The 12,835-nt window shown below is 38.3% G+C and overlaps 2 protein-coding genes across 3 annotated transcripts in view; both read right to left on the reverse strand.

The window, feature by feature from the left end:
* Nucleotides 1–531, reverse strand: part of PHKA2 (phosphorylase kinase regulatory subunit alpha 2) — a gene marked incomplete at its 3' end in the record, with an annotated part of 46,601 nt that extends 46,070 nt beyond the window's left edge. For both annotated transcript variants that reach the window (XM_080363335.1, XM_080363334.1), the window contains exon 1: nucleotides 446–531. In XM_080363335.1, the coding sequence (XP_080219461.1) occupies nucleotides 446–523 (78 nt within the window). In that variant the 5' untranslated portion in view covers nucleotides 524–531. The remainder of the gene's footprint in view (nucleotides 1–445) is intronic.
* A 3,988-nt stretch (nucleotides 532–4,519) lies between these two features.
* The window catches only part of ADGRG2 (adhesion G protein-coupled receptor G2), a gene marked incomplete at its 3' end in the record, with an annotated part of 54,744 nt that continues 46,428 nt past the window's right edge, over nucleotides 4,520–12,835 (reverse strand). Inside the window, exons 21-29 of the mRNA XM_080354319.1 lie at nucleotides 12,444–12,489; nucleotides 12,237–12,340; nucleotides 11,533–11,657; nucleotides 10,431–10,699; nucleotides 9,506–9,605; nucleotides 8,935–9,209; nucleotides 6,886–6,987; nucleotides 6,001–6,153; nucleotides 4,520–4,704 (exon numbers count right to left, since the gene is read on the reverse strand). Coding sequence (XP_080210445.1) covers nucleotides 4,520–4,704; nucleotides 6,001–6,153; nucleotides 6,886–6,987; nucleotides 8,935–9,209; nucleotides 9,506–9,605; nucleotides 10,431–10,699; nucleotides 11,533–11,657; nucleotides 12,237–12,340; nucleotides 12,444–12,489 — 1,359 coding nt within the window. The remainder of the gene's footprint in view (nucleotides 4,705–6,000; nucleotides 6,154–6,885; nucleotides 6,988–8,934; nucleotides 9,210–9,505; nucleotides 9,606–10,430; nucleotides 10,700–11,532; nucleotides 11,658–12,236; nucleotides 12,341–12,443; nucleotides 12,490–12,835) is intronic.

Raw genomic sequence — 12,835 nt, forward strand, 5'->3', positions numbered from 1 at the left:
CGGGCATGTATATAAATATATGTATATATATATACACACACACATATAGTCTTACAGCACATAGCTTTGTATCATATGACCACGAACACGTTCTATACATAGTATTATTGTTTGCAAGCACAGGGTTGTGGTACTTCGCACGTATCTTCCAAGGTGCACTTAGAGAAGCAGCCGGCCAGCACCCCCGAGGCTTCTCAGCGCCTCGGCTTCCCCGCGCTGCTCCTCAGGCGGGGGCAGGCGGAGATCCGGGGAGGAGGCCAAGCGCCGGGGAGATAGGGTATCTTCTCCCCCCCCGGCCCCGTCACGCCCCTTGTGCAACCCAGCTGCGGTCAGCGGCCCCGGCCGCTCCAGCCGGCGGCCCCCGCCGCGGCCCTCCGCCCCTGGCCAACCCCATCGATCGGGCGCCCCCAGCCCCGGCCAGGCGTCCCGCGGCGGCGGCCCTCACCTGATGGCAAAGGATGGTACGCTGGACCAGGCGGGCGTAGCCGTCCAGGCGCACCCCTGAGTTGCTACGGCTCCTCATCGCCCCACAGCCGGCCCGCCCGCAACCTCCGAGCCTCCCGCCTCAGCCGGGGCGGCTGCCGGGCCCGCCCCCTCTCCCCCGGTAGCGATCGGCGCGGCGGCTGCCGGAGATGGCGGCGGCCTCCTCCCTCCCTGCCGGCCTGGGCAACGGGTGGAGCGCCAGCCTGCCCTCCCGCCGGCGGGGCGGGGCGGGGAGAACCGGCCTCCTCGCTCCGGGCAGGCAGGCGGACGGCAGGTCCCCGGAGGGGCGGAAGTGGGCGAAGGCGAGGTGGGCTGACTCGGAGGCGACGTGAGCGGGAGCTTGCAGACCCCCGCAGGAAAGGGGAGCGTGAGGGTGGGATGCTTGAAATCCCGAATTCAGCTTTTCCGAAGAACCAGCAGGCTTTTTCCTGCGGTGTTTGCAGCTACTTTCCCAAGCCTCACCACCTGGGAAGCGCCAGGAGAAGGGCGAGCGTGAGGGACGGGAGGCACCGCAACCCGCAGGGATACCGGGACGAGGAGGGGGTTGTCGGTGCCCAAGGGACTAGCTTGGACAACGGCAAGGGCGAGCAGTGTGAGCCGTCAGCCTAAATTGCCAAGAATCAAGGCGATTTTGCCTTGGCTTTTCAGCTTAATAAAGAAACAAGATTTATGATGGACATGAACCTGCCATTCCCACAGGCACTCACCAGGAGCATCACAGGATAGGACAGGAGCAAGCAGAAAGAAGGCAAGCCGGGGAAAGAGTGCCAAGATTTGGGTACTTGACAAAGACTTAACAGAACAGAAAAAAAAAAAAGAAAGAAAGACACGTGTTACAGTTGCAAAATCTTCAGCGGGTTCCTCCTGTGGTCCTCGCACCAGGAAGAAAAACAATGGTAAATGTGGACGTGGTGCTGAAGCACAAAAGCGATGTTGCAGGGTAGCTGGAGATGTGAGATTCACTCAGACTTCAGAAAGGATTTTTCTGGTTTTTGTTTGCTTTTCTCATGTGGAATAACACCACTAACGGAGTTAATTTTGTAACTTTTTTTTTTCTGTACTTGTTGACTGTGTAACTGACCGCCATTGTTGCGAAAACAGGCTTAAAAAGAGACCTGTTGGTTCAGCGGTGGCCATCAGACAGCTTTTCTGTAGGTCCTGCACAGCAGAAGGTGACAGGGCACTGCTCCAAGGTTTGGTAACACCATCAGCCAGAGCCCCGCAGCTGTGGTTCAGTGAAGGCTGCGCAGTCCCAGAACATGGACCAGTTCACTCCACTCTCCCCTAAACTCTGCAGGAGCTTCCTGCTTCAGGGCACCACTTTTTACAGAGAAGATGGCGTACGCTTCAGCAACGAGTTTGCTGAGCAAGGTGGTGCCAGCTGTACACAGCGTGTTGCTGTTTATCAATGACTAAGCTTAAAACCTCCTTACAGATGTCTTTGTGTTGGCTTTGCATCCCCCAAATGATGCACAGAGTTTTACTTTGCGCTCTGGGAAGGGGTTGTAGCTTTCATCAAGCCTTGGGCTCCCATGGCAAAACTGCAAGCAGCACACAAGAGGCCAAGTACCAAAAGGATAGCAGGACATCCAATACGCAAACACTTTTTCAGCTAGTTTAATGATGGTAATGATTTACTGAGCTAAAATAATATGCTGCTATGGGTGCAAAATTTTACAATATGTGCGTGCTTTTAAGTGGCAAAATCAGAAAAGACTTCCCACTCCCAGGAATATATAAAATAAAAATTATTAAAATATTCCTACCATAAGTTAGCATACAAAGATAAAAACAAAGGAAGACTCAAAGCAGGTCAGTGACAGTGGAGTATGTGTTTTCATAGTGAATTTAATTACTGAAGCCAAACCCAACTATGTGCTTTTGCTCACAGCTTTCTTGTGGAAGAGCTTCAGCAGACTTGACGGCACACATTGACTGGACAGATTTATGTCAGGGTTTTCTCTGCTAAAAACCACATCTGCTAGAACCATGAAAGGTAAAATATGTGGAAGACAATAAATGTAAGGACTAAGTCAGCAGTTTCTCCAAGATGTTACTTACTCCAGCTCATGTAATCTGAAGAATTGTAACACAGCCAAGTATAATGGCACATTTATCTAAAATACAAAGTTTATATATTTTACATGTTGTACTTCCTGTAAATTTATTACTTTTTTTTTTTTTACAGTTGAAAATATAAATACAAGAACATTAAATAAATTTACAAGAAACAGTGCAAAGGCAATTAGCCAAATAGTTAAAGCATTCACAGAAATGCATTCCAGCTACTAGCATTCCAGTACTGTCTTTTATTAACATGCAGTTAAAACCTTGTGGATAAAGACAAGAAATACTTCAAATTCTCACTTTAAAAGCATATTCAGAGTAGTCTTGGACACAGGTGACCAAAAGACCCCATGCATTGCACATAAAACCACAAGAGGGTTTAAGTACTGAACAGATTCATTGCTGAACTACAGCAGAGCCCCAGACAGCAGGCATTTTTCTGATGCCTTTTACTGAGAAGAGTGTTTCCAGAGCTCCCTACTGAGTCCCTCTGGGAAAGCAAAACTCTTGGTTCCCTCCTGCTTGCATCTGCCTGAAAAAATCCCCTTTACAGGGCCTGGCACTCTACAGTTTGATGCCAGTTTGTTCCAGCTCTTACTCCAGGAGCATCCAACCTTTGGCCAAGAGCACAAGGAAAAATGTAATCGCCACAGCTGCATGCCTGCATGAGGAAGAGGAAGCACAACCTAATTTCTGTTCAGGAAGAATCTTCACAATGTCATATGGGCTTTCAGTTGCTGTGCATGAAGGGCCAAAACTCAGCTTTTTCAGACAACTGTCATAAAGGGAATGAAATTTTGCTTCAGGAATTACTGAGCTAGGGCCTCAGGATTTGGCTTCCAACCAAGGGCCAAAGTACAAGCAGAAATACTCATCAGAATAGCTCAAAAGCTGCCCCTTAAAAAACAGCCACACGATGGAATAAACAATTTCTTGGCTACTAAATATAGCAGCTAGCAGTTATTCTCTGTATTTTTTCTTCAAAAAATAACACTTCTCTACTTTTATTTATCACTGCAAATGAGAAATGGCAGTGTGCTTAATCTCTGGAACCACCATGCAAGATAAAATATTGACCGTGCTGAAGTCAATGGCAAAAACACACATTGACTTACTCAAGCCACTAACAAAACTTAGTTGTATTTTATAACCTGCTGACTACTTTATTTATCAGTCCTTTATTCATGGCACTCTATTTTGATCATACCCAGTTTCATCTCTCTAAGGCATACTAAGAGGTCACTAAAGGTTCGAGACCGATAGCGTTTATATTTACAGTTCTGTGTCTAGTGAATATATTTAAACCACTGTAAGTGATTTCACTTACTGAACAAATAAACTTCTGCATCATTCTATATTAAAGTTAATTATTTCAATTAAAGAAAACTGCAAACTTATAATAAAAGTTAAAAGAAAATACCAATTATTTTTCTATACATAGGAATATTAAAATTTATATTACAAGAAATAAATATAAAAAGTATAATTAAGATGCTTAAAGGTTGATATTTTTGTGCTTATGTACATCACTATAGAGTTTGCTACTACAACATACAAAAAGTTGAAGACAGCGTAGCTAACATTTTTAAAGATAATATCATTTGTATGCACAAGTTGTAACTTCCTATATTTATACAATACTACTATGCATTATATCCAGATGAACTTAGTTGTAATGAAAAATGTCTTGACAAAACTTTCCTTCAAATGTAAAAAAAACCCTCAAAAATGCTCTAATGAAGAACCAAAATAGAAATGTGCCAGCTGTAATTTGATATCCAAGATACCTTGTCAAATTAGTAGCTTCTTTTTTTTTTGATAATTGTCCTCGTCAATCCATTGCATGGCTGCCTTGAAGATCCAGTACCATATATTAAATAAAATCAGTTCTTGGTCTGCTCACATTATGTAAAACTGTTAAAGTAAATCTCTACTTCACACTGTAAAAATTGTGCTATTTAAAAGGAAATCACATTTTCTCAATAAAACTTAGGCCTCCTCTCTTTGAAGTCCTTTTGAGCAAGATACGGCCTTTCTGGCTGCCTTTATCATCCTTTTCTTGAAATACAAGTTGTTTGCCTGAAAATTCATGGAGACACACATCATCATTCTTTACACTGAAAGAAACACCATTCTTCTCACTGGGAAGATGGCCTGTTGAAACAAAAAAGTGCATCTGCTATCAGAAAGGTTCAGAATCAAGTCTCCCATCCTTTTTCAGTCACTGTAGGGAGTCCACATACTCTAGTTTTATCCCTCTGACAATTTCAAAATGTGGATTTTTCTGTATATACTCTGTATATATTTATTTTTCTGTGTGAAATCAGTAAGAGATTTCAGAGATGTTAATCTATTTATGCACAATAGGATTCAGTATTTTCAGCAGCGAAAGTCACAGTTCTCGGAATATAGACTTTGACTCAAAATAAATATCTCTAGGTAAGATGCGAAATACATCTCATTCTAGTTTTGTTTCAACAAGTTAAATTTAAAGATTTCGTAGGTTTGCCATGCATCTGAAACAAAGTATTTGAGAAAACAAGGATATTTTTTTCCTTTCAAAGGCACTCAACTTGCAGCATTTATTTCTGGAGGACAATTAGAATATGTCCTATGTCCAATCATGGATCTGAGCCATATTTTGATGAGAATCTTGTGCATTTAGGTGAATCTACAATGAACATGTGTAATACCACTGCTGATTGCAGCCTATTAATGAGCCACAAATGCTCCATTCACTAGATAGAATCCCCTACCTCTATGCATCAGATTCTAGATGCAGAGCTATCATTTATCATTTATACCAGAAACAGAATAAAAACCATAAAACATCCCAGTTTGCTATTTATGTTAATGCTCATAACATGTCATATACAAACATCATCATGATTCAGTAGATTTCAGTAAATATACTGAAAAGACACAACAGTTTTACAGCCTCTATTTTCTCTTATTCGCATAAGCAGCTTATAGAAGCTCGCATAGGCAAGCATTCTATTAATGTTCTTCCTAGTATTACATTATTTCTTTCATACTTTCAAACTACATTATACTGTATTTCTTTCCTCTTCAGGCCATGTTTGTTTTAATGAGGTTTACAAGATGAACTGTTTTAAAACATTCTTGGAGTTTATTGTTATATATTCAGGTGACAAGAGAAGCGTTAGCAGCTTCTGCTAAGTAATTGCTCTAATAATGAATATTACCTACCATTTGATATATAAATAATGAGTTCCTTCTAAGTAGGAGAAATGGATATTTTAAAACTTTTCTATAGTCCCCTAAAACTGACATGTGGACATCCTGAAATAGACTTACATATATACCCTATACTTAAGAATAATATTTTGTCAGCACTTCACTTTATATTAGCATGAGAGAGCATAGCACTTCTGTTTTAAGACAAGAAAAAAAAATAGCTTCAGAAATACTATGTTGCATTACACATACCATTTCCATTTGTGTGCACTGAATAATCACTATTCATTAGCAGTATTGTAGAGTTAGTGGAGTTACTGTTTGATTGTAAGGAATTGGAAGAACTGGATACTCCTTGATTCGTAGTCTGCTTCTTTAAACCGTTAGTAGCAGTTCTACTCCAGTCTGCAATAGATACATGTGACAGAAAATAGCACAACTCATACAAGCAAAATATACAGTTAAGAATGTAACTGAATTAAAATGAAACAAGGCTTTACCCACTCTCTTCACAGTGTTCCAGACACAATGACGTTATCCTAGGAATTTAATGATTCTTGATGTTTAAAATCGTTTAAATCTACTTCCTTTTTCTCTTGGCCCTTTTTTTAATACAAGCAGCCAACTGTCATAGTTTTACAAATACAAACCAGATCAGAGAAATAACTGAAGTACAGTTGATCTTCTTAGTTAAAGTATCTAAAAAGTATACAGCTTCATGAGAAGTAAACTACAGAATAACTAAATAACCTAAACTCATTTACATTTTTTTTGGTTTAAACTATGCTTCACCTTGTTTTTGTGGAAGTCACTAGTAAAACTATAGCTGACTCAGAAGCTAGAACACATCTTACAGTTTTTCACATGATCAAAAGTCTTCTGCAAAGACATGCCTTTATACTTCAGTGGAAGAGATGAAATGGAGTTACAGCTTAATGTAACAGCATGTAACCATGTAAGAACAGAATCGATGAGCCCCTTAAAGAGTATAATTTTATAGGTTTATTACACCATGGATAATAAATTAGACCTGCAACTACAGCAACATGATTTATTGACTATTTTTTTAAGTATTGCAAAATACTATGAACTCAACACTAAGTATTCAGAAGAAAAAAAAAAAAAAATCATATTTACCAGAGTTTTCAGCCAGCCTGAATTTCCCACAACACAGATATCTTCTCCACTGTTTACGGACATTGTCCTTTGTTACACAATAGAAGATAAAAATGAAGAACCCTGCAAAGCAATAATATTAGAATTCATTGCAAAATTGACTTTCGCTACTTCTTAACGAACAACGTTTTGGTTTTCTTTCATTTCTTTTAAATTTCTAAACAAAAGTTATGGTGAAAAAGTTTACATCTCTGAACACTGAGGAGTACTTTTCCCTTACATAGATGAGAAGAATCATACACAAAAATGTAAGAACAACAAATATAACCAAATTCACAAAGTGCATAAAGTTTCCCTCTATCAAATAAGAGAAAAAAAATCTCTGGATCCTGAAATTTACTTAACACTTCTGGAGAAGAATTCAAAGCAATGCCAAACAGAGGGTATGATATGACACTGTCAGACTATGCAGATGTTAGCACATGGTGTGACACTGTCCCATCTTTTATTTGAAGCTAATCTGTTACCACCAACTGCAATAGAATCAGCTCACCATAAAATTCTGAGCATTCATATAAAGAAAATAACTCTCATCTAAAATAATAATGAATGTTCCCCCCTTTACAACAAACTCAAGACAAATATTTTCTAGAAGGGATGGGGCTCATCCCTGTCTCTTGTGAGTGCCACACTACAGATTGCCGGCTTCTCATTCAATTCTAACTGACACAAGGTGGGACCTAACTTTCCCTGCGTAAAAGTCCATCATTATCATCCCCCTCGCAATGTGTCCTTGAGAGCAGATATTAGGTTTTCAATGAATAGAAAATAACGAAGGAAAACTAAATGATCAGACTGGTGCAGACACACATGTGTATTATGTTTACCCTGCTTTTGAGGCCAGTTAAACGTAGAATCACACTAGAAAAGATTACTCACATCTTTCTTTGCTTAAGTATCTTTCTTAACTTTGGCTTTTAGGATGAATTTTTGAATGTAACTGTGTTGCTATACACAGATGATCCTATATGTTTTTCAAATACAGTGCTGAAACACCAGCATAAGCTTAATTAAAGTAAATACAATTTATGCACCTTTATTACTCTAATATCAAATTTACCCAGAACCTAACTAAAAACTGGGAAAAGAGGTACTTATTTTCACATAACAGATTACTCTGACTACACAGAATCTAGTCTTGTGGTAGTTCAACATAATCCCATGCAAGATCTGAAAAGATGTGGGTTTAACCCTTCAAGTTACCAAGGAGTACTGTACTCTAAAATCAACATAACAAATAGAGGAGGGATGTATACACTGAACTGCAATTTTCATAGTTTCAATCTGTCTGGGAAATCATCCAGAATCAACTGCAAATCCTCTCATGTGCTATTTAAGCAGAAGTTTGGATCCAAACTTGAGTAGGGCAATTTGGGTATACTTAGATAACTGTAGGCACCGATGGTACCTCACATTTATGTGGAAGTTTTTGCAGCCTCTGAAAATCTGCTTTTGGATATGTCCAGTAGCATCCTGGCCTTTGCAAAGCTGCATGCCTTCATATCTATTTCCTGTATGTTCTTAAGTACTAAAGGTCACAGTTGAGAATTAGACCACTAACTAGATGTTGCAGCCCTTCCTGTCTCAATGGCCCTTTGTCAAATGTCACAGCCCACCCTCAAGCTTTAGGGGTAAGTGGAGAAATGATACAGTCTTCACTATATTAATCACATTATTATGTGAACACTTACAGTAACTGAGTATTTACAGTTGATTTGTTGCCTAGAGAAATACAGTCACTTCCAGTGGTGTCTGGTTTGCATTCATTTTAAAAATTAAAATATTTATAAATATCCTATACATATAAATAGTAACTAGCTTTCCTGTACCTTACCGTAGCATAACTGTAACTTAAGATTACAGTAAGGCAGTATCATCTCTAATTTAATTAATATGTTAAAGCACATATCATAATTACGTCTTTATTGCTGAATCAAGAAAAAAGCCATTTCCAAATGTTTTGATCATTATATTGCATGCAACAGCCTGTCACATAAAGGATAAACTTACCTTGCAAGCTGTTGAAAATGGTGAAGAGGTAAGTAAATACATCAGTTACTGTGAAGAAAGCAAATCCCCAAGTAATCCCCAACAAGAATGTGAGGCCAGCAACACTCCTAAGATCTTGAATACTGTTTCTTCTTTGAGCACCAAGTTGTTTTCTCTTTTTGATACGACAGAGCTGGATCAGCACAACAATGAACATGCTGATATTGATGAGGAATATAACGCAGAAGTATCCCACAGCAGTAATATAGAAGACAGTTCTATTTTTAATCCAGCAGCTAGAAGACAAGAACAGTCTGTCAATCATTTTTAGAAACAGAAATTAAGTAACAACAGATAAAGGGGTAGTTTGTTGCACATGCAAGCTATTTTGACTCTTTAGTAAAAAGGGTTTTTTTGGCCAAAGAATAAGAGCTTTCATATAGGCCATAACCACAAAACACATGACATACTGTAAAGCTATACCATTTCAAAGCTCTCCCATTGCTTCCCTTGCCACCTTTACTTTAAAAAAACTTAATTTTGTAGGACCTCCTCTCACCCACCCCCAAAAAAGCACCTCCCTTTAACTCACAATTCATCAGGTCTGCTTATTGAAACCGTTCCAGTGGATATAAGTCCGTAATTATCTGGTGATACTACCAACACAATGGACACAACTACTGCTGGTAACCCTAAAAGATTATGAGCAAACATATAAGTGAAAATCAAAACAAAGACAGTATTACAACTTGAAATTATTATGTTTTTCTATGAAAACTACAACTTGTTTCTGAAATTTGTCTGTTGAATTCTGCTGACTACTAGCTGTCTGAAAGAATCTAAAAGCTGGAGCATTCAAACTGTTCAAGAACGTGCGAAGAAACGAGTTCTCCACAGCTAGCTCCAAACCTTTCTGAATATGGTAACAAATACCATCACTAATCAAACTGACTTCAAACATGTGAAATACAAGATACCTGATTTTCTTTCTAACATCTGTTTTAAACAAACAATTCTATTGATTTTAGCGCCTTCACATTCACTCATATTCACTGAAGTGGCCAGAGAGGATAATCAGGTCCAGAATCTCTTCATCCTTCATCCAGTTCTTTTTCTTTTAGCATCAGTGTTATCTCAGAAATGGAATATATATACACTTATTGGCATTTATTTTCAAAACTGAACTGACACCACCTGTCTGCTCAATGGAACTGGAAGTATGCACATTCCAAACTGGTTTTATTGTACTCGGCACAAGGGAAATTCATTATCAATTTGCATTGCAGCAGCCTCAGTTCTGCAGTTAGGGGGGCAGTTCCCTACCACAGAAAGGTAGAATATGGAGGCAGGTTTACTGATAATGAATACGTGGTCACTGAAAGGTTGTAACATTTAATGACTGCTTCATTTTCATTTCTGAACTATGTCACATTCACTGAAATACTTGATAAGGAGACTGATTTATTTAGAATCCAAAAGGAAAAACAAACAAACCAACCACAATTAAAAATACATACCCCAACCAACAACGCAAAATTTAATAATGTATCTCCGTACATAGGTATTAAAAACTTTCACAAGTGCCAGATACATGTGGAAAGCTTCTAGGCCCATCCAGGTGAAGGAAACCAAGAGGAAATAGTGAAGAAATACTGCAGCTGCAATGCATAGGCCTCGTGAATCATGCAGTGCAATCCATGAGTCAAGGAGGAAAACTAAGTTGAGCAGCAGTAATGCAGCACACAGCTGAATAAGGATTTTGGAGGGGTAGTCTCTCCGGATTTTCCTAAAAAAGCAAATTAGTGAGATTGTATCAGTTGTCCATGGATCCCTGGCTTACTCCCTCTCTTGTAGTCTTTAGTGCACAAATGCAAAAAATATATATTTTTTTTTCATTCATACATAATGCTTCATATACTGCATGGAGAGAGTAATTCACAAAAGATCGCCAAATTAATGTTCTGTATGAATAAAGTTTGTTATGATAAGGTTACATAAATACAAACAACAACTTTGATTCTTAAGAGTTTAGTACCATGATGGTGGGGTTTTTTTTTAACTGTATGTTGGACTCCTTGTACCGCCAAAAATCAAAATGTGACTGTTCTTACTGCTAGGCTACACTAGGCTTTTGACTGGGCTTCAAGAGCTGTGATAGAGACAAGTCAGTCCTTGATGATAGGATAATGAGAGAACAAACACACGCTTTGAGGAGGATTTTCAAAACATAGTATGGAGAATTCAATAGTTAAGGCTCACACATAAGAAAATGTTCCAACAAACAACAAAGAACACAAATGCATTTAAATTTGCTATCATTCTGCACTGCTCTATATATATCTTAAACACATTCCTTCACACTTCTATTATGATAATCTGTTATAAATTATTTAAGAGTGCTACTTCTTCACTTCTTACTGCATAGAGTTACATGATTAATTCACTTGTCCACAAGATTAACATTCCTGAAGATTGAATCAACACATTCCCAGTAAACTGGACAACTTTGTGCGCTATTGAAGGAGACAGAATCCATAATTATTGGAAAGGACTTTGCAGTGAAGAGTACAAGCTATCATCATTTAAGAATAATAGGAGTTCAGTTGAACAGGTACTTACTCAAAGGCTATGTAGGTCACAAGTGTAATAGAAAGAAAAATTGCAGAGATGCCACAGCCTATATAGGATATAAAAGTCAGCACCAATTGTTGTGTGAGATTCAAAGGAGTATCTCCATACAAGTTCTAAAACAGAAAGATAATTTAATTTCAGAGAATGTTTATTAAATGGAAAAAGATCAGAAGAACCCCAAAAGCACCTTTCTCTCTGTGAGTAAAAAAAAAAAAAAGGAAAACGTTATTTTCATCATGGATCTTATACAAGGTTAATTGAATAACAGAAAAGCTAATCTAGTCCTGCGAGAAGCAGGGAATTGAACCTGATGATCCTTTTGGGTGCCTTCCAAATTGAGATATTCTATGATTCTAATTGAGTAATCCCATTTGATTAAAAACCTGTTTAAAATCCGATTTATCCTAATTTTCATTTCTTATAATATAAACAACTGCCTAAATGTAAAGTCTGCAATTTAATAAGCACTTACAGAATTTTTTACTTCAATGGAACTCATGGGCCCCCACTCAACAAGCAGCTTAAGCATGCAACTAGTTTTATGGCTATATGTAGTAACACTAAAGTGACTAGAACCTGAGTAATATTTCATAGGTGGTATATGCTTACTGAATCCTCATTTGCTTAAGGTAACACATGCTTAAGTCTTTTCTTGCGTCAGAGTTAGATTGCATAATTTTTTAAATAATTACCATCAAAACTGCAAAGCCTGTGAGATGGTTGCATGAACAGACTGTTTCAGTTACTCTACTTTCTTTAACTATGCAGCCTTCATATGACCAGCCTCCTTCTCCACCTGTTAAAAGAAAACAGCTTTGTTATTCATAAGAGTCTTTATTTATATTAACATGTATTAACATAGCTAAAACAGTATATCTTGGGTGATATCAAGTACTTACCATTCTTATTGAAGTCCCAAAAAACACATCTAACTGTTGAATTATCCTGTTTGGGAGGTAAATAAAAAAAATTACTAAACTATGAGTTTATTATCAAGCAATTTATTAATTATCTACAAAATACAGGCAAGAATAAATACTGTATGCAGCAAATATACCTTTTTTTTATGAATTTAGGTGCATAGAATAGATTAATATTGTAACACACGTGTGAAAAAATGATGAACAAATTCAAAGTCACCATACAGAAGCTAGCTCTCATGCTTACACGAAGATTCTGTTCTTGGTAGAACATTATGAATGCTGTTTTTTTGCCTTCCCACATCATACATATTCTTGGAATTTCTCATTTTTCCTGATTTTGTAAGTATCAGAAAATGATCACAAGTCTG

Source organism: Nesoenas mayeri, assembly GCF_963082525.1.
Source record: "Nesoenas mayeri genome assembly, chromosome: 1".
Classification (NCBI taxonomy): Eukaryota; Metazoa; Chordata; class Aves; order Columbiformes; family Columbidae; genus Nesoenas; species Nesoenas mayeri.